Source organism: Aspergillus udagawae (assembly GCF_001078395.1).
Source record: "Aspergillus udagawae IFM 46973 DNA, scaffold_4, whole genome shotgun sequence".
NCBI lineage: Eukaryota > Fungi > Ascomycota > Eurotiomycetes > Eurotiales > Aspergillaceae > Aspergillus > Aspergillus udagawae.
The window spans coordinates 332,641-358,913 of NW_025091267.1; the positions used below are offsets into that span (position 1 = coordinate 332,641).

The 26,273-nt window shown below is 48.2% G+C and overlaps 7 protein-coding genes across 7 annotated transcripts; 4 read left to right on the forward strand and 3 right to left on the reverse strand.

Moving 5' to 3' along the window:
- Positions 1 to 5,670: 5,670 nt before the first annotated feature.
- On the forward strand, positions 5,671 to 6,175 carry Aud_005482 (DASH complex subunit DAD1; the record flags this gene model as incomplete). Its single annotated transcript, XM_043290411.1, has 3 exons — positions 5,671 to 5,748; positions 5,880 to 5,942; positions 5,999 to 6,175. 3 exons carry the CDS (start codon positions 5,671 to 5,673, stop codon positions 6,173 to 6,175), a joined length of 318 nt encoding a protein of 105 aa, XP_043146346.1.
- A 610-nt stretch (positions 6,176 to 6,785) lies between these two features.
- On the reverse strand, positions 6,786 to 7,773 carry Aud_005483 (Rho4-like protein; the record flags this gene model as incomplete). Its single annotated transcript, XM_043290412.1, has 3 exons — positions 6,786 to 7,154; positions 7,205 to 7,408; positions 7,480 to 7,773. 3 exons carry the CDS (start codon positions 7,771 to 7,773, stop codon positions 6,786 to 6,788), a joined length of 867 nt encoding a protein of 288 aa, XP_043146347.1.
- Positions 7,774 to 9,439: 1,666 nt separating this feature from the next.
- On the forward strand, positions 9,440 to 11,356 carry Aud_005484 (PAP2 domain protein; the record flags this gene model as incomplete). The annotated part of the gene is made up of 5 exons (XM_043290413.1): positions 9,440 to 9,494; positions 9,586 to 9,802; positions 9,906 to 10,676; positions 10,735 to 11,231; positions 11,292 to 11,356. The coding sequence occupies 5 exons, from the start codon at positions 9,440 to 9,442 to the stop codon at positions 11,354 to 11,356; spliced, it is 1,605 nt and encodes a 534-aa protein (XP_043146348.1).
- A 784-nt stretch (positions 11,357 to 12,140) lies between these two features.
- Positions 12,141 to 15,343, forward strand: Aud_005485 (SUMO protease ULP1; the record flags this gene model as incomplete). The annotated part of the gene is made up of 2 exons (XM_043290414.1): positions 12,141 to 12,587; positions 12,647 to 15,343. The coding sequence occupies 2 exons, from the start codon at positions 12,141 to 12,143 to the stop codon at positions 15,341 to 15,343; spliced, it is 3,144 nt and encodes a 1,047-aa protein (XP_043146349.1).
- Positions 15,344 to 15,965: 622 nt separating this feature from the next.
- On the reverse strand, positions 15,966 to 17,324 carry Aud_005486 (glycoside hydrolase family 16 protein; the record flags this gene model as incomplete). Its single annotated transcript, XM_043290415.1, has 1 exon — positions 15,966 to 17,324. One exon carries the CDS (start codon positions 17,322 to 17,324, stop codon positions 15,966 to 15,968), a length of 1,359 nt encoding a protein of 452 aa, XP_043146350.1.
- Positions 17,325 to 18,801: 1,477 nt separating this feature from the next.
- On the forward strand, positions 18,802 to 20,365 carry Aud_005487 (uncharacterized protein; the record flags this gene model as incomplete). The annotated part of the gene is made up of 2 exons (XM_043290416.1): positions 18,802 to 19,552; positions 19,605 to 20,365. The coding sequence occupies 2 exons, from the start codon at positions 18,802 to 18,804 to the stop codon at positions 20,363 to 20,365; spliced, it is 1,512 nt and encodes a 503-aa protein (XP_043146351.1).
- Positions 20,366 to 21,238: 873 nt separating this feature from the next.
- Aud_005488 (zinc finger HIT domain-containing protein) lies at positions 21,239 to 22,611 on the reverse strand (the record flags this gene model as incomplete). The annotated part of the gene is made up of 3 exons (XM_043290417.1): positions 21,239 to 21,959; positions 22,029 to 22,496; positions 22,562 to 22,611. 3 exons carry the CDS (start codon positions 22,609 to 22,611, stop codon positions 21,239 to 21,241), a joined length of 1,239 nt encoding a protein of 412 aa, XP_043146352.1.
- Positions 22,612 to 26,273: the final 3,662 nt, after the last annotated feature.

Below are 26,273 nucleotides of genomic sequence, written 5' to 3' on the forward strand. Positions count from 1 at the left end.
GGCTCAGAGGAATGATATCAAATCCTACTTTGTTACTATTGATATGACATCGTCCATACTTTTCTTCGCTTGGTTACACTACTCCGTAATAGATACTTTGTCACCGTAGTGCGATTGATTATCGAGGCTCATATTGACTGGTATCGACATTCTATTGCCGACCTATACAGGGCAGGGCACATAAGCCTCAGCGTAAATGGCACTAGGCGCTGCCAGGTAAAGTCGCTGCAGCTTTGCGTTGTGTCTCTTTGGGAAGTCGTGAGGCTATCCCGAATGGCATGGGTTGTGTTCTCGGGAAAACTGCTGCAGTTTTGCCACATGAAAGTACGACTTATATTTCGAGCATATCAGTAGAACCGGCCTGGATGATTCTTGAGAAGCTTGTCCCAGTGCTTCAAGTTTCCAATCATATCCTCCCTGCCCCCACCCTCCCCCCTCTGTTCTCGGTCATTTAACACTTGGTTGATAGATCAAGACTCGAGAAACGGCAGTGAGAAGTAATGGACGAAGAACAAATCCATTTCTTTGGCAATATTTGCGGCGGTCCTCCGACGTACAAGAGGCTTCTCAAGCAGTCCTCTCTACCGTTTCTCGACAAAGACCAATTTGATGAGCATGAGACATACGACGATCACTGCAGTTGTGGGCGGGACCGTGAGCAAGTACATCAGCACCGGAAACCAATAATCGGCTTAAGCTTTGGAACAAAAAGCTAACATGAAATCAGCAAAGTCGTTCGAAGTTCTGCAAAGTGTTCTTGGGATACGATGCACCGGATACCCGTTTGTAGGACATCAAGGTGTTGAATTTCACTCATCTTAAGAGCAGTTACTGACATGCTGGGACTCACTGGCTGCGTGGCGTTCGCCTGGTGGCGCACTAACTCCCAGATGCCCATCTTTTCACTGAGAAAGACTCGGTAGACTTGCATATAGTGTCTCCCCTCGTATGTCCTTCTTAAACTCGCACTTTGGATGAACGCTATACGCAGAACCGTGCTTTCTCATCTATGATTTAGGCAGAACATGTTGATCTCAAGCCCGGCTGCTTCTTTTACCCGCGCCTCCAGAACCCTAGAGATCCAGAGATTAACTTCCTGGAGTGTAACAAGGATAGGGTCCTGTTTCATGACGCCTGCTTAGAGATGCTGACGCTCGTCAATTGAGATACAATCTCGGCTACACGCTCATTGGATTTGTAAGTCTTCCTCTCAGTTATGAAATTGGTCCTGTCAGATCGTCAGAGCCCCTTTTCGACTGGGGTACGGCAATACATTTGCTGATGGGGACCGGTTCGAATTTAACGGATGGATCCCGATGGAGAATTCCGAGGTTTTTCATCCCACGGCAATAGGAGCACAGGAAGCTAAGCACAAGCACCAATCTGTTTTTAAGTCATAATTACCGTAGAACAAGCCAGGCACATCCCCCACACTTAAATTTTAATGTTGAGGACAAAAAATCTCGATTTTCAGAATGTCATCTGAAAACGGCTTGTCCAGCTTCTTCAGGTCCTCAGTATCTGGCCCCGGGACGCCCATGTGTTTTGCAGCCTGTCTCATGCAGATCCAAGACCACCGTTCTTCGGTCCGTTCCACACGATGCTAACTGCCAGGGATTGTTGCACATTCCACAGAGTGGCCTCGTGGAGCTCCTGAGACCAAGCACATCCCTTTCGAAGTGCACTTCCTCAACATCGAGGCCAAGCCGACTTCTGAGATTGCTGGTGCTGGCACCGCACAGCTGAGTCCTTATGTCATCGTTGTGGCCGACCACCTTCCGGACAATCATTTTCATAGAGCAGCCAATGGATGGGGGTAGGAAGTGGCAGGTCGAGGCTAAAGGAGGAGGGCCAGTTCTATAGGAAACAAGAGATACAGAGACTCTTGGACGAAGTGCCGAAGAGATCCTGGCTGTTTCGTCCTGACCGTTAACTTGTCTCGGGGTTCCATGATATCTGATATTTGATTTGTTGTACTCGAGGTAGTATTAGATCATGTTTCTTGTGCCACGTTGATCCCAATTTTACATCGAAGCTGTTGAATGGACTTTGGCGCTGCTGGTAAGCTGCATCATAAGATTAAAATTAAGCTTCAACTTAAGTCATCGAGTGAAAGTATATATAGTGTCCATTTAACTTCATTTACTTCATTCTCAGAGCAATTTTTTAATCTGACTGCTGATAGTCACTGGACCAGAGAATTGTAAAGGATGATGTGAGCTAAACAAGAATATATACGGCCACCGAGTAAATGATTTTCAGTCTCAGGCAGTATAGGTCAGCTTTCAGGAACGAGTGCAGACAAGACAGTGAGCTTTCATTTGAGGAGACAGATCATAGCAGGTGAGACAGCATGGTTTAGTAGAAATTAGTGCATAAAATGCAAGCATCAACATCATTATCGATGTCATATTTTCTGCACTTTTCCATCAGGCCCACCCCTTAAGAAGATTTCAGATGGCCATGCCGCCAATCACACTGAATAGAAGCATTGTTGTCTGGATTGTAACTCCGACTTTTCACTGATAATGACCGAATAGGAAACGACTCAAAAAGCCGCGCAAAAGACGTAGAATATGATATGCCGCTCTACAAGACATGATCTATTGCGGGTAAGGGCAGGTCAAAGGTCAATATGTTTGGCGTAGTCATAGAGACTAAGATCTCTGATCTTGCCCTTCCCTGTCCAAGGTTAGGCTGTAAACAACACAGATTCCTCTTGAGAAAGAGGTATCCCAGCTATCCTCAAATGTCACACAACTCAGCGCAGAACTGACCGAATAATATAAGTTCACAAGCTAATGGCATAGCCGAGCGCTTCTAAAATCCTACTTTAGTAGTAGCAGTCACCAGTCAGCTCCTAGGAAAGACGACATACACTAAAAGCTTGGGAGTTACTGATGGTGCTATGCACAGTCATGACTCATATTAGCTTCCTAAAGGCTTGTACTGATGTAATATTAAGTTCCGGGCCGAGCAGCCGATATAATTTAGCTAACTATCAACTAGGTACCTCAGGTAGCACATTTATTCTCTGTACTTGGTAATCACTTATAACCTATCAGCAATCTATCCATCGCATGGCGCCAGCTTCCGTATCTAGAACATCTGAGTCCCTGTCCAGAAGCATATGAAATTTCACAAATGCCCATTTTATGAAATGAAAGCTGTGCCTAACTGTACTGTTTCATATAATAGGTGTGTGTATCACCAGCTAATCTCCCACAAGGTACCACTTCTTTGTTCACCCTCTTACTGAATTTTAACTCTCACAGCAATGAAGGGATCCTGGAAACTCCTAAGTCTTGCTTTAACAGGACTTTTAGTCCTGCCCTCTATAACTGCTCTTTCTGCTTCTAAGATTGATGCCAGGAACCAAGAAGCTCTGTCTCATGGCACTGATCAAGGCGACATTCCTTACAACTGCTGTGGATTCGGGTGCTCTGGCCCATTTACTACTTGCTGGGACTGTGGAACTCAACCGTGCGGTGCATGCTATCAATGCCAAGATACTCGTCCCTCAAAGTAAGGGCTTTTACCTGAATCCATGAGATTGCCCATCGCAGCTCTTTTTACTGACGTCCTTCATGTCCCCATAGACCAAAGAATTGAGAGGCCACTATGAGAGAAAGACGGCAATCATGACGCAGATGCATTGTTCCTACAAGCTTGTGACGCTACCTATCAAGCGATCCTAGTGCAATAAGAGCAAGATTACTCGATAGTTGGAGCTATAGTTCAAAGAATATTACATTCGTTGCCTGTTCCATTATACGACTAGTCTGACCTGTAATCAAGTAACTCACTTCTAGGCTGCTCACTCCTCATCCTGTGTTCTGTTCCATATCATCTTTCCCCTCTACAAACTCAATGAAGGAGCATCTCTGAGTCTTTCTTTGCCTTCACAGACGATGATGCATTAAGCCTCACTCGGAAGTAGCCCTTCCGCCTACGTCCTACTGTCTACTGTCCGTTGTAAGTACCACAGCTATAAGTTCGTTAATTTTAGGTCGATCGTCTCCTGCTAACCATTTAGATGTGGTACAAAAACAGGAGTCACTCTCCAAAATCAAGGAATTCAAGGGACGCTGTGCATGCTAGTATTCACGAAATCTTGTCCCAGTGTAGAAGCAGGGATATACTCCGTGTCAAACCTGGAAAGAATCAGCCTGATACATGATCCTAGCTCGCAAATACCCCACATGATCTGTCTTCTTTGGTTAACTACACCTGCAGTAGTAAGGATTTTCCAATCAGGAACGATGCTTGAGTCTGTGCTCCTATATGTGCATACATAGACACGCTCGATTGCATCTAGTGACTTAACTGTTAGACCCACGATGCACCCCAAATCCCCAACCCCACATTACCCATCCGAGTCAGGATAGTTGTAATCCTCCTTGGGTTTAGTGTATGGACTAATATGATATGTGTGCTTACAAGTAGGGACCTAACTAAGTAGGGAATATAAAGAAGCCAATACAGTAGTTAATCATTACTTAAAGACTTCGGCAGCTCGGCCCGCAACTCAATGTCGTGAGTGGCTCCAAAGCTTCCATTTAGAGTATTTGCTCACTCATATTCTAGCCATTCAAGATGCAAGCTAGAGCGAAGGGTCGAAGCAGCAGTTCATACGAAGTTATATTATCTGACCTTAAGTTATATCAGAGTACTACCACAGGTGCCCCTTGTAAGGGATCAAGGCATCCTTATTACGACATGGGTCATGCTGTGTATAAAAACGCTAGAAGATTGAATTATGATTCTCTGATATCATCAGTTAAATCTTCTCATATGGGCATCCTTCAAATTTCATCTCACACACTATGATTTCCTCTGACGAGCTCTTCCTCTCTAATACTTTTATTTGTGGTCAACACGCAGCATGCTTTTCGTCTTCCTAGGAACTGGGGATCGTTATGTTGTCCTTGCACAAAGGTTTCTGAAATCGTTCGTACTGTAGTAGTGAACTCTCTCCTGAGACGGCCAATTTGAATAATCTGGCTCTTGCCATGGCCACTTCGATCTTAGGCTTCAGAGCTTCAGAGCCCAGTGAGCTATGACGTTTTTACTGCTGTAACTGCCGGACCTCCCCACTGGAAGTTAACAACTACTTCGTAGAGAGATTGGCATGCCGTGTCACTATGCAAGGGCCGTCATCTATGTCAATGAGGTTTCTCAAAGTGAAGCCATTGCTTCAAACGTTCAAGTCATGGAGGATGTGTTTGGTGGCTCTGGAGAGAAGCTGCTTGGGCCTTCGGTCCAGAGTCCAGACTATGACCTGAGTTTCCCTCTGGGTACTGTAGCAATCACGTTGCTGCAGAGGGGCCAAAAAAAAAAAAGAAAAAGAAAAAAGAAAAAAAAAAAAAAAGCCCTTTATACAACATTTCCCAGTTCAATCTCTTTTTCGCACATAACCACCACCATCTCGAACCATGACATCCAAACAAGCGACAGGCGGTCAAAGCCCAATCAGATACTGCCACCTTCTGCCCCGCATCAGCCACAAAGCGCAAAATGGCAACAAATCAACGCGTCCGAAAACAAATCAGACAATTTCACAATATACATAACATATAAGATTTTGCGATCAATCCCTTACGGCGGATACTAGGCAGAGTAATTTTTATTGAAGATCATTGGACTCAGTACAATTGGACGGCGCGGAAAATGTCAACAACACCGAGGAGATCAACTCCAACAGTCTTTGAGCAGCAGCGAGCGGAACTGGTGCGGGAAATCGCAGTGGTAAGCAATCCAGTGCTGGATGAGAGACAGAAATGACTGCATTACGCACTTTTCAGATCTCCTATTTTATTGATTTCCTTTAATGGATTGGAGTCATTCTATTCATTACAACGCTGATGGAACCACAACAGGGTATGGAGCAAGTACTCCAAAACATCAACCGCCTAAACCGCAACCTGGAAAGTATCATTGCAGTAAGTAACAACGGAACCAATGAGTGACCAGCCCCCGTTAATAACATAATATGCAGGTTGGCAATGAGTTCAGTTCCGTCGAAGCTCTCTGGTCACAGTTTGAGAACTTCATGGGCCGCTCTGAAGAGAGTGAGCAGAACGGGACGAGGCCAGGTGAAGGGCAACGTGATGGAGAGGAAGGAAGGGAAGGCCATGATCAGAGTTTCACCGAGGGAGCATCGACCAGTCACTAGCGATATAAGCACACGGTGTCTTGCATATGATGATCGTTCTACTTCTTTTACGAGTTATGTACTTATATTACTGGGTTGGATATTCCACTGTTTGATACCACTACTACGTCGGATTTTGCTACAAAAATTAACAGACACGTGCTTAGAATCATCAGTTTTTGATAGTTTATCCTTTCAGGTACATGGGGTCGTTGCTTGCGCCGGTAAACACCCATGCCATGCATGCAGAAGAATGGCCTCAGGCTAGTTCATGACAGACATCAAATGTTAAATAGAGTCAATCGCGCAAATGGAAGCGAGGACGAAAAAAGGGTAATCGTTGGGTTCATGGTAACAATCATCAAAACCAAACTGGTATAGCAAGAAGAGAACATAAATCAGAAAGCCACCTTGACCAGCATGTCCGAAGTAAGGAACGACAGGCCGCAACACCTGCCAGAAGCCGAATATTTCTTTTCCAACTATTATCCGGCTCGGGGTAGCATGTCGCGTACAAAAAAAAAAGTTATCAGGTCCGTCGCGGCGTCGAGGCAACCAGGCCCCGAGATCGGCTGAAGGAAAACTGTGAAACAAGGAAAAGTCAAGCCAGTGGAGAGAAGAAGCACAAGATTTACAAAATCTTGCAAGTTCGCTTCTTAACCTTCTTAGTACCGGTCCTGGGGCCACCGCCGCTTCCTCCGAATTTGCTGCTGGTACCGTTACTCTGGCTGGTGCCTATCCAGTCTTGCTCTTCGGCAGACACGACGGTATCGACTGCCATTGCAAAAACTTCATCAACACCGCGCATTTCCTTGCTACTGCATTCGATATAGGAAGCATTCATTCTCCTGGCAACTGCCTCGCCTTGTTCCGGTGTGACGGGAGTCAATCCTTGAGTTTTCAGGAGTTCAATGCAAGTCCTTTTCGTGCGCAGGTCCGACTTCAAACCGACAAGTATTATAGGTGTGGTGGGACAGAAGTGCAGTACTTCGGGATACCACTGTTCATGTTAGTTAGATGTTGCAGAAAGACGAGAGCGGGGTAAAATACCTTGTCCATGACATTCTCTAGCGATGCAGGACAGTCGATGGCAAAGCAGACGAACAAAAGATCTGTTTCGGGATATGAGAGTGGCCGCAGTCTGTCGTACTCTTCCTGTCCAGCAGTATCCCAGAGAGCCAGTTCGACTGTCTTTCCAGAAGCTCGGTGGGTGGTTTGCGTGATATAATTCTCGAACACGGTAGGAACATATTTCTGAAAGGCAGAAGTTAAAGCAGTGAGAGATGAGTCTCATCAAATCCGACAATCAAAGATAAAACACTTACCTCTGGGAAATACCCTTGTGAATAACTGATGAGAAGACATGTCTTACCGCAACCACCGTCTCCCACCACTACAAACTTTTTTGAATACGCTGGCGGCTGAGTGATGTTTGTGGCTTCCGACATCCTTCCACTTGAGACGCTGGTATTTGTGCTGACGGTTCCATTACTCACCCTCACACTTTGACTACGGGTCCGATTGTGTCTTGGAGTCATGGAGGGTGGTGGAGTTGCAAGGGAACGACGTCGAGAGGCTGCGTAGCCACTATCTTCATACATGTGTCCTGACATGCCCATGAATCTAGGAGAATAAATTTGGCACGAGGTACCCAGCGGACCCAGAAAGGGAGAAATCTGTCTGAAGTAAGAGGTGCTGCTGTAACGGTCCAGCTGACGTATCAGAAGCGAAACGGATTTATCGGCTTTCCAGTCGCAGGTGACTCGCAGGTAACCGATGGTGCCGTGCGGTTCGAACAAACAGATGGTAAATTGATGCTCTCGATGAATGTGTAGAGGATAAGGTGCGGTTGAAATATGGAACAATTGAAGGATGAAAGGGATGCCACTTCGTAAAATCCGTTTCTCCCAATTGAGTAGAGCATGGCTGCTGCTCCAACAACCAGTGCAGATGACATGAAACTGCAGCCTTCAAAATGCGGTGTTTACGGGCTGGAGGGCTGCCATGGCAACCACGCGTGGCTGGGATGACGCACGAAGCTCCGCTGCCACTCAAGCCTAGCACCATACTCCTTAGTTCCAGAATCCCCATTCGTGCACGCTCTCAGTTCCCAGCTTATTTTTAGAGCACCAGTGATACACAACGAGATCCGCCTGTTGATCTGGTCCATATTTCGTTGTGTTGTCGTTGGGCCAGGCTGAGCTGGAGGTTCGGACCATGAGCCGCCCCGATCGGAAAGCTTACCCTGGCTTGTGGTTTGTCAGTACTGGAATTGGACCCCAGCACATACTACTACGTAACTCCCTATAATCCTAGAGAGGTGCCTCTCTATACCCTCGGCTAATGTTCGTTTGTATCAGGCGCCTGCCAGGCTTTCTCGCTCACATTCGTCATGAATACATGCCGACTTAATCGTCCAAACAGAGAGATACCACAACAGACTTTGCTACCTCGGATATGAAGACCTCCAGTCCCAATATCCAGTATTTGAATGAGCGACTTTCCTGCTTCCTGCACTGAGGGTGATCTAGACTTGTCTGTAGCGAATAAGGAATTTAGAGTTGCGCGCAAGCAACATTCCTTGCATGTGATTCCAGCCGTTGAGAACCTGAATCTCAGACATGAGCATGAAGAGTCAGACCAATGGACGATTTGCGCTAGTCTGCCCATGTGTGCAGATGATTCAGCTCGGACGATTTGACTGTCCACGCTGGATCTAATAGATGGGCCTCAAAGAGTCAAGACTGGCCGAGTCCAAAGGTGCCTACTCCAGAATATATATCTGCGCTTGACGTTGCCATTGGCCACCTTTCTCCAAGTAGCCATCACTAGACTACCTTTAAGATGACGACCAACTTGTCTTCTAATATTCTCCCTAGTGCAGAAAAAAAGGCATTATTGTACCAATGAGCAGATAGATTGTCTTGCTGCTATTCATTCGTATTCGGATCACTCCTCACGTGCTCCTGACTAAGCGGCCAACGCACAATCGTTATCGCGACGCTTGGACTGCTAAGTGCCAGAGTCTCTTATGCCGCGGGACAAATTATCGTGGGCCCGCCCTCGTTGATCTGCTACGTATTTTGTCAGCCCCGAATGGCCAAGTCCCCTGAAAAAGCATAAAATTCAGGTGCAAGCGGACATATCGCTCGGTCATCTTTTCTTCATCCGCCATTGCGATGTCAATATCATCAATTTCGCGCATGTGTTGAGACGTCGTACCTGGCTGGCACTCTATGGGGAAATCTGCAATTACACCACTTGTTCGAATCGGCCGCCTTCAGTATGGTTAAGGGCGCAAATGGCAAGCCAGATGCCGGGCTCCGGAGCCTAGATCACTGTACGTGTGTGACATTTCCCTTTCGGAATGAAGTACACTACTTGTTTCGAGTCTTCGCTTACCTGGTCTCCTTTCCTCTATCGCTGAATAGACCGGAATCGACTCCCGCAATGGCGTTATGTACCTCGACAGAAACTCCTTCCTCTGGTGCGCTATGAGACACCCTATCTGGCTTGGTTTCAAGAGAAGATTCGTACCCCGACCCTCGATTCGTATTTCGCATTCACCGCCAACCTGGGAACGCATACCTTTTTCATGATCTTTTTGCCGATGTTGTTTTGGAGCGGTTATACGAATTTAGGCCGTGGGTAGGTGCTCGCGAGAGGGATGGATGCTCTTTGAGCCGTCGAGAACGAGAGCAACTCATCGCTCGAAATGGAACCATGTCAGCTAACAACTTGCGCCGCTCAGATTTGTGCAGGTATTGGCCTCTGGGGTCTTCTTTAGCGGATTCATCAAGGACTTGCTATGTCTTCCCCGCCCGTTATCACCACCGCTCCAGCGCATTACTATGTCTGGTTCAGCCGCGCTAGAGTATGGGTTCCCTTCGACGCATTCGACAAATGCCGTCTCTGTCGCCATCTACGTGCTCACCCTGCTCAATTCGCCCGATTCGACTCTGAGCAACCACATTAATTTGATCTTTCAATGCATGACATATCTCTACGTCTGCTCCATTGTGCTAGGCCGCCTTTACTGTGGAATGCATGGGTTTCTCGATGTCATTATCGGTTGCTTGCTCGGAGCTTTGATAACGTTCGTGCAAAATTTATACGGGCCTCTTCTGGATGACTACGTCTTTTCAGCGTCAGGGAAACAAATCACGCTGGTGGTCCTGGTGATAATCATCCTCGTGCGCATTCACCCGGAACCAGCAGACGACTGTCCGTGTTTCGACGACAGTGTGGCCTTTGCCGGGGTAATAATTGGAGTGCAACTGGGTTGCTGGCATTTCGCGAAGTCTAGCATCGCTTGGTCCGAGCCTTCCCCAGCTACTATACCGTTCCGGTACAAAGATTTGGGCCTGGTAAAGACAGTACTGCGCTTTGTCCTGGGCGTCCTATTGATTCTCACTTGGAGAGAGGTCATGAAACCTCTTCTCCTACGTACCCTACCTCCAATCTTTCGAGCGCTGGAGAAGTTGGGTCTCCTGCTTCCTCGGAGATTCTTTACCAGAGCTTCGTAAGTCTCCATCCACCACTTCGACGAGTGAAGGATAGATTGATTGACAATTAGACAGGCAGTACAAAACCGTCCCGGCTCACCTGAAGGACCATGAAGTCCTTCCGTCGTTTGCGGAGATTCCGTCGATTTTCACCAATATCCGCCATCCGCGCCGCCGAGCCATATCCATTGGTCCTCAATCCGAGGCGGATGCCTACGAGACTCTCGCATATCGCGAGAAGCGCAGGCGCGAGAGTTTGTCAAATGCCGCTCACAATTACTCATTTGCCGAAGACGACGGCGACACTGCGAATGTCTCCATGTCTGGGACGCAGCCGTCCAAATCGGCACGAAAGCAGTCCAAATTGGACGAGTATGAACATATGATGGGTACTGGCATCTCACGCCACAGCCCTGGCATCATAACAGCCACGGACCGAGATACTTCAACCGAACCCTTTCCTGCTTACGAAGAGGAAAAGGAACCCGACCTTACGGAGGTCTTTTCGCAAGTGAAGAAACCTCGTGTCCGATATGATGTAGAAGTGGTGACCAAACTGGTTGTATACTCAGGTGAGTGATGCCGTTAAATAGCTGCAACGATGATTTTGCTTACGACTTGCCCTATGTTAGGTATCGCTTGGGTAACGATAGAAGGTGCGCCTATAGTCTTCGACAGAGTAGGCCTTGGGCTGTAGAAATCACGAGAGCATGGCCATCTACATAAATATCTTGTCCCTCAATTTCATATCACTTCTGTTCCTTCCCACCCTCATCGTCTTTCACTTTCCTTTGCCATCTACTTCTCGGCTGGTTTAAGCAAAGTGTACTCCGTAAGTGATTTGTAGAATAACCCCCCGTGTAGATGCAATACTTGGTCAAGGTCATGAACTGTGCCCGATTCGCAGTTAGTGATTGACATCCGGTCTATGTATATCCAGTATCAAGCTATGATCGACTACTCGTAGGAGTTTCAAGATTTATTACTTGTACCTGATCTACGGGATTTGACCTTTCCACTTTCGGCCTAGCGCTTTTCCTGACGTAGAGCGCATCATGTGACTCTTCGCGCCGCGACAGAGCTTCGTGAGAGCTTCCGCATCGGCGATAAATCTGAGTTCCTTATCAATCCCTTTCCTGTGCTGGTTCCTAGTGAGAGATCATACTCAGTGCTTGCCGCAGATTTGCTTCGATTGATGCTTCCTGTAAAGTCGCACACTGATGTGTTCTTCGCCATGGCAACACTTTGAGCTGTTAACAAAACACTGGGAGGTGCGCATGGTCAGTGAATGGACACCTCTATGTTTTGACTCAACCCACCTCTTCACAGACCTTCCCTTCCTTTTCTCTCTCTTCATCCTCTCTCTCATCTTCATTGCAGCATATCTTATTTCTAAGCGTTCCTCACCAGCTTCTTTATCCACAGTTTTACCTCCAGACAGCCATATCAACTTACAATCAGATCTCACTTCCGAAGCCAAAATGGCTGGTGTCTTCGCGACACAGCAGCTAGAGAAGGTCGACGAGACCGCGAGAGACGCGCGTATGCTCCCTACTGATCACGCGCAGTCAGAAATCGATAACACCTTACTCGATCCTATGGACACGAGTTCTATCAAGTCCTCTCCTGCTCAGCAGCCAGAGACCGGCGCTCACCCTGTTGGCTCCATTCCTCCGCAGAATCATCTTCAGACTTACTCTCGCCTCGGGCCCTCTTTTGCCAATCCAGTACCCCGCTATGTTGCTACAATTGATGACCCGTATCCCTGGGGTCCTATGTTCGGCTCCCCCTTCGTCAGACCTCGCTTTGCATTCTCGCCGAAGTCTAGAGCTGCAAATCGCATGAAGTCCAATCCGATCGCAGTCGCAAAGCCATCCGTCAACAAAACCAAACAAACATCTTTTGCGGCCCGAAACGGTTCTACCTTCGTCGGTCTCAATCACACAAAACATCCCTTTTGGAATAACAGAGTTATAAATGGTACCAGTCTTTTGACCAGTGGGTCCCTTCCGTCGCTAATCGTGGTCTTGCATGGACCAACTTTCAAAATGTTAACATGTCGTCTCAAGGTCAAGCTCCTAAGTCCGACCGCTCTGCGTCTCTACTGTCTGGATTTTCGTCTCTCCCCCGTAAGAGATCTATTGACGAAGGCGCTACGATTAAACCCACTCAGGAAGTCCTCTTCGACGACGACAACATCCCTGTTACCCCTTCCGCCAAATACCGTCGTGTGGACCAAAGGGGTTCTCGCTCGTCTCCTGTCCTGCCTGACGGAACCGCCCCGGCTATGGCTACCGGCTCGCAAACTGGAGAAGCCTGCGGCAAGGCCGATTCTGCACCTACAGCTACGGACAATAGTGAAGGCAAAATGTCTATTCATACTGGAAACGCCAACTCCTCCGTTACCTCTTCTCCCAAGCACAAAGCGGTAGAAACTCTCATTTCCGAATTCAGAGTTCGAGGCTTCACCTCTGAAAGTCAGGCGAATATAGCAGAGGCTACCACGCAACCTTCCGGAGGTAATTTCCCCGCTCATTCTTGCGTTTCTCCCTCTTCGTGCCCCCATGGTCCCAAAACTATTGGACGCCCCAAGCCCATTGATGGTCCCATCCGTCCTTTTGAAGTCCGCGGTGTCATTCCTCAGTGGCATGATAGCTTCCCCCTTGGTCGCATGCGTATTCCGGGCAGTTGGCCTGAGGAGTTTCACTTCGATCCAATTGCTAATGTCCGTAAAGGTTGTAACGACTCACTTCAAGTCACACCTCTTCCCACTTCAACCGCGTTTCAGGGTTCGGCCTTCGCTTCTCCGGAACACCAAGATGGCCAGCAGACTCCTTGGTCGTGGCAGGAGACATTGTACAACGCACGTAATAGTGCTGTGGGCCGGGTAGTCAGAAAGGCTTTCAGTTATGCTTGGTCAACTGTCACACGCCTCTTCAAACCAAGCGCCGGTTCATCTCGTCGAACCGCTACTACTGTGTCAACTTCCCCGACTCGAGCGAACCTCCGTAACTTTTCAGAGCAGCAAAGACAGCAACTCAAGAGTCATCAATGGCGGAAGGAAAGAGGATATCCTACCGTCGAACACTATCCATTTCCAGAACTGTCCCTCGATATTCCACTCTATCCAGCTGGCGCTACTTCTCAGACCGAATCAATGGAGAACGTTCGCCGTCCTTCCGTATTAAGGAAGCCCACTGGAACCCCGCGACAACCTCGAAAGCGTATCGGAACATCGGGACCTCGTACCGTTTCGCTCAAGGAACAAGAGAAACGTGGAAAGGAGAAGCGAGCCCGGGTTGAGTCGCTCAGTCCGCGGCTCAAACGACGCCTGCTCGCGAGCACCCGACCCAGTCGTTGGAGAAGCACTCGCCGTGAGCGCGCTCTGGCTCATGCACTTGAAACAACCGAACATGATGCAGTTCGGCCTTTGCAACCGTCTGCCAAGGCATTGAGCATCAATCATATTGAATCCAGACGCTCTACACTTATTCAGCCTCGCGCTCCTGTTGAACCAAAGTCAAAACTGAAGCGCGTCCGGTTTCAAGAGCCTCTGACCGAAACTCCTGCCCCTACACCTCCAGCCCTCCTAACGGAGCTTGCCCCTCATCTCACCCCACCCTCCCCTAAAATTGACCGTGTTGCCCAACGGACAGAACAACAAATTGTTGAAGACAAAGAGAATGTGCCCCCAGCTACCGAAGCTGCCAAGAAGGTGGAACTTGCTGCGCGTGACGACGAACTTCGAACGAGGCGTGATGACTGGCTTCGTACGGAGTTTCCATTTGGGCGACCTGTTTCCGCCGTTAGGCTTTTTTATCCAGTTCAGAAGCCACTTCCACCAGGTCGCACAGAGTCTATTTACGCCGCTGAATGGAGAAAGATCGAAGAAGAACAAAAAGCGAAGCAAAAGCCTACCCGAGTCAAACCAGAAGGCCCTGCTGTACGACCTCTCCCTCCAAAATGGGAAATGAAGATTTCGGAGATCAAGTCCATGCCAAACAATCGCCAGATCGCCACTACCCTGTCTGGTGATCCTCTGACCAAGAGGGATCTTGCCACCTGCTACACTCCAATGGCATGGCTGAACGACGAAATCATAAACGCATATCTTGCTCTGATCGTCGACTACTTGCGTCGTTCTCACGGAAACGCCGGGCGCCATGACAAGCCCCTATTCCACGCGTTCAACACGTTCTTCTTCTCAAATCTGCGCGACAAAGGCTACCAGTCGGTACGTCGCTGGGCAACACGGGCCAAAATCGGGGGAGAGGCTTTACTGAACGTCGATACTGTGTTCATCCCCGTGCACAACAGTGCCCATTGGACACTGATCGTCGTCAGGCCGGGAGAGAGAACCATCGAGCATTTCGATTCCCTTGGTTCTCTCTCCCGGCGCCACGTGGGGTTGGTGCAGGGCTGGCTCCGGGCCGAGCTCGCCTCCCGTTATGTTGAGCAGGAGTGGACAGTACTTCCGTCCATCTCCCCTCAACAGGATAACGGGAGCGACTGCGGCGTCTTCCTCCTGTCGACCGCGAAGGCGGTGGCCATCGGTCTCGAACCACTATCTTACGGTGCTAAGGACATTGTCGTCCTGCGCCGTAAGATAGTGGCCGAGCTGATGAACGGAGGGCTGGACGGTGATTTCGATCCCACAAGTGGGGGTGGAGAACCGCTGCTCTAAGCAGCAAAAATTTTTCTTTTTTTCTTTTCTTTTCTTTCTGTATGAGTATTTGTGTTTCGTTTTGCTTTGGGTTTCGGCGTTGTCGTTTTGGGGGGAGCAAGAAGAAACGAGAAGAAGCACTCCAGTGCATGATGTATGATTACGGACCGGCATGGACCGGCCGGGCCGCCTCCCTCCAATATTCGTTGCATGTTTCGGGGCGCTTGGGACAGGATGATGGAACGATGGAATGGCCTGTACTGTATGATTTGGAGATACCAGCATGGCGTTTAGGATTCTTGGGGTATGGCGCATGTGTGCTTTTTCGGCTTCTGATACCCCGTCGGTCGAAGCTTCGGCTCCTGACTTGAGCATGCATTATGGTTTCTGAGAGCTTGTTCTTCAGCGTCTCAGCGGCCACTTGTTTGTGTTTGCTGTACAGGATAGTTCTGTATGAAAATGAATTTACCAATTGTCAAGCATTCTTCCTGTTTCACGTAGACAGGCAGAAATCTTTGAGTTTTTAAGACACGCAGTCACCTACGCGAATGTAGATTTGTATAGGGCGCCGCGGGTCTTAGGGCTGACGAGAGACATTAGGAATGTTACATAAGAATTAAGACTATTGTAATTGGTAGGGTCATCACTGACCGCGAACATTGTCTAAGAAGCATGGCCTCAAGCATTGCCTCGCCCCCTCCTTCCCTTGGATGAACTCAACTTCCTCTGCCAATCTCTCATGGTCTGCTTCAGGTCCTACCGCTGCGGACCGCGCAAAAGGCCTATGTTTGTGGCTCGGAAAGGGTACAGTATCGCTCGGCGCGCCGTTAACCTTTGTTGACGTGTTGTAGGCCACCTCGATCCACTCAATTCCTATATACACGCTCTGTCCCACGGGCATGTCGCCTGTCCACTCACCCCCATTACTCCAGAGATTGATTGCCATCATGCTCGGTTGATCTGGGACATGATAGGTATTGGAGGCTTTGATCTCACCATCGGCGTACCATTTAGTGATATTGTGCAGCCAGTCGACGCGGTGCGTGGTTGGGTTCGTCCATGGCTGGGAAAGTGTGCCGACTGAGGCCGCCCCCGGAATCATGGCATCCGTTGTGGGGTCGTAGTCGGGCTGATTAGCGTAGCGAACGATATTGGGTGGATCTGAAGTCAGGATCTCGATGTCGGACTCGCAGGTCGATGAACGATAGGTGAAGATACCCGCACAGGCACCTCCGGCTGCCATTAATTTTGTAGTGTTTCCTTTCGGCACTGGGCGGCCATACAGCATTGGCTCTCTGTTCACAGAGCTGACTGTCATGACACGCATTCGGACTCGTAGGGAGCAGTGGAAGATGTTGCGAAGGTGATGTTCGAGTTCAGCTGTCGCCGTGTGGTTAGGGAACCGTGTCGTTCGCAGCACGAGGTGGGTTGACTCGGAATCATTTGTATATAGGGTGTTGCTCGCGAAGAATATATTTTCTGGTGAGTTAATGATAGGGACAGGTCCATATTTGTTGCTTTTGCGGTGCCACTTCTGGGGTTTCCAGTCCCTTGCGAATGCAGTCTGTGAGAAGAGGAGAGTACCGAAGTCAAATTCTTTGCCGACTGCTTTCATACCATCGTCAGTGTTCTCTTCATCGTCAACGTTCCCTTCATCGTCAACGTTCCCTTCATCGTCAACGTTCTCTTCATTATCGACGTTCTCTTCCTCGTTATCGCCTTCGTCGTTGTCAATTCCATTGAAGATATACCTTCTCCTGTTGGCGCGGTCTTTGCTGCCATTGCTATCGTAACGAGGCAAAGGGATCTTTCGGAAGTCCCAGAAGGCGTAGTTCTCAAAGTACACCGTTTCTGATCCGGACACAACATAGCAGTCACACTGACGCTTGTAGAAGTCAAGTGGCAGTCTAGGAGACGCGATACTGCTGTTACTTGAGGCAGGATAAGCTAGGGCTGTTGTGGTCAAGAGCAAGGGTAGAAGGGAGAAAACAGACGACTTCATTTTCGAACACGTTCGAAGTGTAGGTCAACGTGAGGATAATAGATAACCAAAGCAATAACAGCTTCCCTAGGTTGACACCGACGAAGAGGCGTAGGTTTCTCGCATCCTGCTGCTCGAGCAATCGCGAGGAAGCATTTTGAAGTATATGTATCAAGAGAGGCAGGCGCGTCTCTTCCTTGTTTCGAACAACACTACCTACTCTCCCAATCTCAGAATTGACGAGAATTCATAGCAAGTATTAGATTCCACCGTCTACCTTTGGATTTTCCTTCAAAGTTGTGCTTCTGTGTTACTCTGATTGAGAACTTGGTTGACTGGCCCACTTTGTATGGGAAAATGTGTCCCCCAGGAATCATTTTCGGACCCGGGAACGTTTGCACACACAATTCCAGCCCAATTGAGGTCGGTGAATTTATGAGGGCATATGTTTATTCATTGCATGTGTCAAGAGTGTGTCATCGTTAGCATTCATGTTTACCATGATGCTTGATGTTGAGCATCTCCAGCGTAAACAGTAAACCTAGCCACAGCGCCAGCTGCCAACTCTGGTCAGTATGCCAACTGGTCAACATGGAAACGGTTCATATATGGGTTGACTCATCCATTATGATCCTAATTTGAGTCATGAGCAATGTTCTATGAGAAGTGAATGTGTTATCAATCCCGATCGCACCATATACACAGCCATTGTTGAGTTGACCTAGTTCCTTGTACGCTTGTACTTAGCATAAGGCGTAGTGTTGGTATCAGTAATAACCGAGACTGTTCCTCAATAGGGCAGAGACACGCCGAGCAGATATTTATGCTGTCCAATTGACGGTCGTTTACCTGTGAGGCGGCAGCGGCACATCAGTTATGATTGGCTTATACGGAGTCAGCTGGACGCAAGGGAGGGGCCAAGGCGTTAGGCTGTCCGAAAACGGTATTGTCATAAATTCTGTAATTACAAACGATTTCAAGTCCGTCGCTCCTCCTGCATAGAATTCTGGATAGAGGAGGGTTGTGAAACTTCATAAACGATTCTTGACTGTCAAGTTAGATAAAGATATGAATAGAATTATCTGAGAGAAGATATCAATTGTCAGCAGTCAAAATTCAACTGTTAGAGATGGCGAGTCTTGATGGTCGCTGTCCGGCGATCCGGTGTTGGCGAGGAGTTGTCGTATGTGCTTGTGCCACGCAACAAGCGATCGAAGAAAATGAAAGGAGGGGGGCGTCAGCCGGAACGAGAAAAGGGAGTCGCCCAACTTCCTCACCCAGCCCTTCCGTCCATCCATCACATCATCATCCATCATCATCTACGACTCAACCATCATTACCATCATCAAAATATCGTCAAAATGGATATTTTTCGCATATAAATCGACCTGCACATGCAGATGGTACAATATTGACGCAGAATTCGTACTTACGCCATATCTCTACACAGTCATCCATTATAATCCCTCTACCGACCGTCATCATCCTCTCTATCATCATGACTGCCACGCTTGAACGAAGTCTTTCCCGTACATCGAGCATGTCAATACCCATATCCAGTCCTCTACTTTCAGTCAGACACGATGTGACGCCCCCGATTCTATCTGAGCCCTCTTTGTCCCAAATCCACGACCGTTTAAACCTCCTAGATTCACGAGTACTCGAGCTACGCTCGACAGTTCTCACCAAGGATGGTTATGTTGATCGACGGAACCGTGAAGACGAGCATATCCGTCGAGAATTCGAAGCCAATCGCTCGATATCAAATCGAATTGATCTGAACGTGGTTGCGTTGAGGACGGATGTTGACCAGCTCAAGTCGGGCGTGTTTCAACTCAAATCTAGCATCGGCCAGGCCAGCAACGAGACCGTCTTTTTGCGGAGTGATGTCGACCGTCTCCAGAAGAATATTGATCAGGTCCAGGCCGACTTGGAACAGCTGCAGACTGATGTTTGTGGATGCCGCATTGAAATCAGCAAACTGCATGCTGCGATCAGTCAACTACGCACCGATTTGATTACTCTTCAACACGAGACGTCGCGTCACCTGAGCGCGGTGTTTAATCGGTTTACCCTAATTGAGGCTCGCATGAAGCACTCAGAACGGGTTCGATTCAACTCCCTTGCTCACACCACGCATGCCCCTATCACACCTGTCCCGGTAATCGAAGAAGATGGTTCTCTTCAGTGGCCCGAATACTTCCCTCGTACAGTCTGGAGATTCTGGTGCTTGAAGAAGCGCAGTAGGAGTGAGTGATTTGTACTCGAGATGAGTCTTCCGTTACCTAACATGATCCACAGTTAATCGACTTGTACAACTCGCCGAATTCTATCAACTGGGAGGTTTTGAGTACTGGGGCCGCATGCACCAATTGGACTTGTATGGCAGCGACAGCGATTCTAGTGAATCCAGTGAATACCCGTCAAATCTGACCCGCGCCGAGGCTGTTCGTCAATATCCTGAATCCGCACACCAAGCACTCGCCGCAACGTTGGGTCTGGTCTACTACAAGATTCGAAATGAAGTTGGTGAAGGGCCGAATGCCGCGCATATTCCCCGCCCCCCGAAGCGGGAGCGCCAACAGGAGGATTTGGCTTCAGTCTCCTCAAGTTCCAAGCAGAAACCGGTCAAGATGGCACGCCGACCAAACAACGTCTCGCCCACCACTCTACACAGGCTGATCACTGGTCCCTCTCTGGAGTCGAAGTCGCTGATCTCGGAAGAGTCAGACAAACTGGGCTGGAATGTCCATTCGGACGTGTCTGATGACGCAATGAGCAAGCTTCGAGGCATTGTGTCTGAGGAAGTCGGTACCCTTCTTCGTGCTCTAGAGCAAGGACGTCTCAAGCTTAGACCAAGCCGATCCGAGCGGTTAAATATGTCCCCTACAGAATCCAAGGCAGGATCATTCCAAAACAAGGCCCCGGAATCGGCTCAGGAAGATGAGGTTCGCACAGTGGCGAACACCGTCGCGACCGAGCTTGTGTCCCCATCCTCTACAAGGAATGAAGAACATGATCTTCCAGACACAGCTTCCGATTCTACGACTCCATTGACTTGATGGCAATGCCTGGCGGGATATTCTGCCCTGTCAGACCACGTGACTTGATCCAGGATTGATCACAGGGCTATATACTTTGTATAGGCCCGATTGTCTGCAAGTCTAGCTTGTGTGGGTGACTATACCACATTCTTCAATCGGGTACGCTGAACCGCGGCAATCACTTACCACAGTTTGACTTTTATGGCATCGTCCATCGAAGAGAAGCAGTCCCTTTCTATCCTGACTGCCCCCCTCCACAACTGAACGGGAGGTAGCAGGACTCAAGACGAACAGTCATCATGACTTATATTACAACTTCACATATGACGTTTCTGTCATCTTATTGATCGACAGGAAAGTCTAGCAGGACCTCATTTAACTCGGTCTAGCATCATCTCGATAGAACCACCAAGCATTGGCAAGGCGTCCTGGAATGGTTATATTTTGCAAGGATACCCATTTGTTATATTTGTCATTTATTTATTCTTGGACCGGAGTACATACCACTTAGATACCTCGAGGTTATTGGTCGCACTTGATATTTTGTGTTAATTGATATTGGCAAGCTTTGATTAACCATGATGCTCTAGTCTCGATACCGAGCGGATCGAGACGCTTTCACGTATTTTATCCTGTCCTCACCCTAATCGATGTAACGATTTCTGTCGGCGCCGTGAGTCGAGTAATTCCTCAATCGGCCACGACGTTACCAGTATACCGTTGCGCCAGAGCAACTAGTCTTACCACGAGTGGAAGGGAGAGTGTCCCTGGCACTTGTGCCTAGTTCGCGAGAATGTAGCTGACAGTATACATTATATCAGGGACGTATATACATGATGTGTCCATCCAACGCCAAGCTCTTCCAGCAACATAAAGCAAGTGTGAGTCCAATTATAGTGTTGCGGCATCAGCTGCGATCGGTTCCCATAGATCCTGCTTCAACACTTCAAGTACTTTCTTCTCGTCAATGTCCCCTATATCCAGACTGCCACTGTGGACTTGATCTTCAGGAGCTTCTTGCAACATGGCTTCGCTCAGATCCGTTTCTGGCCCTTGCGTGCGTACATAATCTTCCTCCAAAAGGAACCTTGGATTTTCTTTTTCGGCGAGTAATGCCTCCGGAGGTTCGGGAAGAGCGTAGATGGTGGGAAACTCTAGAACGGCACGGTCTCGGAGAGCAGTGGTAAAAGTCATGCTGGGGGATAGAGGGATGAGGACTGGCTGCTTGGTAGCAGTTCGTGGACGATGAAGATAGAAGCTAACGCCACGATGGGGGATTATTTCGTGCTTGCTTTCGGATGAACCTGACGGTTGATCTGGTGTTGATTCTGTGGCTGATTGACCAGTTGGTGCTGCCGGAAGAGGTTCAACGGTCGCTATTTGTGTTGGCTGTTCCTTGGACGCGGGTTCTGGCTCCTGCCCTCGATCTCCTGTACTTTCAAATGTTCGGTCGTCTTTCGCTGGTTTTTGAACAGTTTCGCCTGCTCTCTCCTTAGGCTGCGGGTAGATGCGGTCGTATGCATCCGCCAGAGTGCACGATTCCAAGCAGTTCCTCGTCACCTTCTTGCCATCCGCAGTAATCCATTCAACCGTCCAACTCAAACATTTATGTCTGGAGACCGTCAGTACACCGACATCATCAACATCATCACCAACACCACCACCCAGAAAAGAGACATACTTAGGGTTCCACTTTGACGCATTCGCCTTATTCCTACTCATCCCCCTCGGCGCCCTGATAACGCTCACCCCGGCATTCTGCGCCCCGCGCAGAAACGCAGCTTCACCCTTCACAAAGCCCCCTTGTTCAGGCCTCTTCCTCTTCCTCCCCGCCTCGGCGTCCGGCCCATCCTGCCCAAGCTCATGCTCCAGACCCAACACCGCCGGATCAGCGGCCGTAGTCCTGTTCAACGGGATCCCTCTATCCTCTGCTTCTCGCTCCGCACGCTCGAGACTCCGCTCGATCTTCGTGATAAAGTTGAAGTCCCGGTCAAAGGCGGATTCCGAGGCGAGCTCGCTGCGCTTCAGGTAGGCGGCTGGGTCGCGGACGCCAGAACACTGGGACCAGAGCTTGTGGCGGCGGGAGCAGGGGAGGGAGCAGGTCCGTGTCGAGCAGCGGGGACACCGGTATTTGGGGGGGTTAATGTGGCTGTGAGAGAGGGAGTTTAGTTAGTAGTTGCTTGATGCGATGGGATGGGATGGGATGTTGTTTACCAGATTGTGCACAGATCGGACAGCAAAGTGTCGCCGTCGGCATTGGACATATTGATGTAGAATATGTAGAAACTAAGAATAATCGACAGTGAGGATAAACGATATTATTAGCGATAACCGTTCTAATAGAATAGACGTCGTCGGCAAGCTGCGCAGACGACGCATGAGGAGGAAAAAGTTTCTGGGGATCGAGGTGAGCTTATCGATAACAGTTAATGCCTTTATGCCTCAGGCCGCCAAAGTGCTGTCCAAGCTTCAACTACAGTGTAAGTCTGGGTGACGACGGAAAAGGATACGGTTGTGCGTGGCTTTTGCGCCAGAAACTGTGGCCTTTCGACGCTGTGAATCGCCGCTTTATGAGAACTGGTCGACCTTGCTCAGTTCGTCCTAGCGCAGTTCATATATTTCTTTTTGAGACTAGCCTGGCGCATACACCATGATTACAAGAAGCAGAAGCAGAGCATTAAGGACAAGGGAAAAAAGATAAAAGGCTTTCCTCTTCCTCTTGAGATGTCGTTGCTCAACATGTTCGGAGTCTCCGATATTGTATTGATATATCTTGATCAGACTGCCTGCAGCCTTATTCAGTCCCAATATCTCAAAGCAAAACAAAGCGGGCCGATATTAACTGGAACAGCTTCGTTCTGCAATCCGAGCCAAAGGTTGAGGATGATCTCGCCGAGACTACTAAGGGCCATATCTATCTTGTGAAGCAAAAGTTTCAGACGTAATATCCTGCCGATTGAAGATACAGCTCTTGACTAACTTAGATGTCTAGATTTCCATCAAAACTTCAACCGCGAGACTATTTTTATTGGCTGAAGAACATAGTATATCGTGCATGGAGGCCTTCGAGATGCGATGATGAGAGTGGGACTGCAGAAATGAAAATCGAGGATAAATGCAGAATTAAGGTAGTTAAGTAACTGGCGCACAAAAAAAGAAAGCCGTGGAAAGTCAGATGAAGGGTATCTGTGTAGTCGGTTTGTCACGTATTGACGTTTGTGTAGGTAGAATGTGGCAGTGGGACTCGCAGGTCTCTCCCTAGGCCAAATTGAAATAAAGATTGACAGCCAGAATTCTGTTCATGCTTCTAGCTTTCTTCCAAGTGGATAGCTCGAGCTTTCCTTGCTTTTTCTGTTCTGGATCTGTCCGGACTACTATGGTACTTTGGGTTGGAGATCAGGGTCCATCCGTTCTGATGCTGGTGCCTGGGTCTCCACATAAATGCATATGCCCAGTCCGTTCCTTCTTTCTAGCTGTCTTCCAAGTGGAGGACTCGAATTTTCCTTGCTTTTTCTGTTCTGGATCTGTCTGGCTTTCTTCCTGCTATAAGTTGTTTTATCTTATCTTTTGGATTTTCATCTAGTCTCTGATAACGCCTCGCGGACAGGTACTTTAACACTGAGTACTTAAGGTACTAAGCAGTGGGATTGCTTGCTTCATGACTGGGTACATTATTCCGTGAGATAGCTTATACATGTCTTTTGAATTAGGAGAAACGGTTCATCCTTGCTAGTGGTCTCTGCTTCCCTCTTGAGAGTCCAACGGAAAGGGTTGGAAATTCTATAGGCGGAAGAAAGAAAAGTAACCGGTGATAAAATACAGTTACTGATGGCAGGTTGGATGGCTCCGACAAAGAGAAGAAGGTCGGGTTTAGGTGGACAAGGCCTTAGTAAATAATGAAGAAAACACTGTCAGCAAACAGAAACTAATAAAATCAAATAAAATCAACCAGTAACAGCCAGGAATAGCCAGCTTCACATGATATCATACTTATTCAACTTCAATCGCCTTCAGTTTCTCCGAGTCTCTGAGCCCCAGAATGTTGGGACGGAGAAGTCAGTAAGTGGCTGAGGTAGTCAGGTACTTCATACTGTGACTGTACTCCGGTTGACCCCGGTGGTTTTGTTAGTACATTGGGACTCGCAGCTATCCCATAATAGTTAACGAGGTTTACTAAATAAATGACTGCCTGCTCTGATAGGTAGGTCTTAACTATTCAGAAGATCAGGAGCAAGATATTGGCCAGAAACCAATACACCAATTACTCTGTACATGATCCTTGTATAGCGTGTGAATAAAAAACATACTAACAAAACCACCGGGGTCAACCAGAGTAAGCAATTAAACCCCCTAAGGAAAGGGGGATGTGCGCCACTGCTGTCACGTATCCGTGCCATACGCACACTCACGAGCCGGCCGAACAAGGGGAAAAGGGACAGGTTACAGGTGACAGAAGCCTCACCCCATCTGACTTCTTGTCCAGGCTCCTGCGGCCAATCAAACGGCGGGGTCGACCTTACATAATCCTAACTTTTCGAGCAAAGACCATGGGCTACGAGCCGGGGGGCGCAGCAGTCCGGTCCTTGAGAAAAGATTAAGAGCGATCCCCAGTTTAATCCCGATAGAGATGTTGCTGTTGACGGCTACTACCTTAAAGCCGTCACCACTTTACAAGAACACATGTAGATATATAAAACAGATGTTCTCCTGATGCTTCCTGCTTGTTGATGATTGATTATCCTTATTATCAATTCACAGATCCCATATGAACTCCGTCTTCAATTCCTTCCAGAATGACAATGTCAGCAGAAGCCATTATTGGTTTGGTAGCTGTTCTCATTGCTTGTATTCCAGGTATACGATTCATCCTCCGCTGCCACAAGAAGTTCCGTCAGGTATGGAACCGAGCCGAAAGAGCAGCACTTCCACTGTCTGGTACGCACAATCTTACTCTGTAGTGTCCAATGCCCGAACTCTCATCGCTCCATATATGCCGGAACGCAGGGTTTTGCAATTCTACACTGTACCAAGGTTTCTGACCTCTGGGCGCCTACTATCTAGATCGCAGCCGCTTGGATATTCCTGAAGCACAAGGGATGCACGTTGTACCCCACGTTCAATCCTCGCCCATGTTCCACTGGGAAGATCGTCCATCACTTAATTTAGGCCACCCCCGCCCGTCACCGAATCCTGAAAGCCCATACAGTTCATTATTAAGACACAATGCCGCGGTGTCTCCTTTGCAAATACAGGCTCAAATCATAATTGTCAATGGGGTTAGGTCAGGTAAGGTCCTCTAGCATAAGACAAACAATCTTTAGCTGATTCATAATCGCAAAACATTTTCCAGATCTCGAACACAGGCACTCAGAGAATGAGCCTTTAATCAATGACATTTCGTACGCTCCATCATCAAACGAACAATAGCCAATGATAAGGAATGATGTCTACTATCCATCACACAACCCGCTCTTTGATCATAGCCCACCCTTATAGACAGCGATCCCTATCTTTTTTTTTTTTTTTTTTTTGTCTTGAATGATGTGGTCATCATTATTTTTCTTTTCTGTTACAAGGTCATATACATGACTGGAAAGCTCTTGGTGTCTCTGATGGTTATTCCATTCCCCTGGGTTTTGCTTGGGCGCCCATATAAACATATAGATTTCGGTGACTTGTGGTCAATTTAAAGAAATATACTCCTTTTCTCTTACGAGTATACTTCTATTGCATTGACATTAGAAGTAGGGCATTTCTGAATTTAAGGATGAGAACAGAACCAGGCGAAGCCGAAGGAGTGAGACGCCAGGTCTTTCCTTAGCAGTACATGTATCATTGGACATTAGTCGATAAGTGTGGACGACCAAGGAGCTGTAGGATGCGCAACAGCTGGACCTGTTATTGATGAAGCTGCTGATAGCTGTCA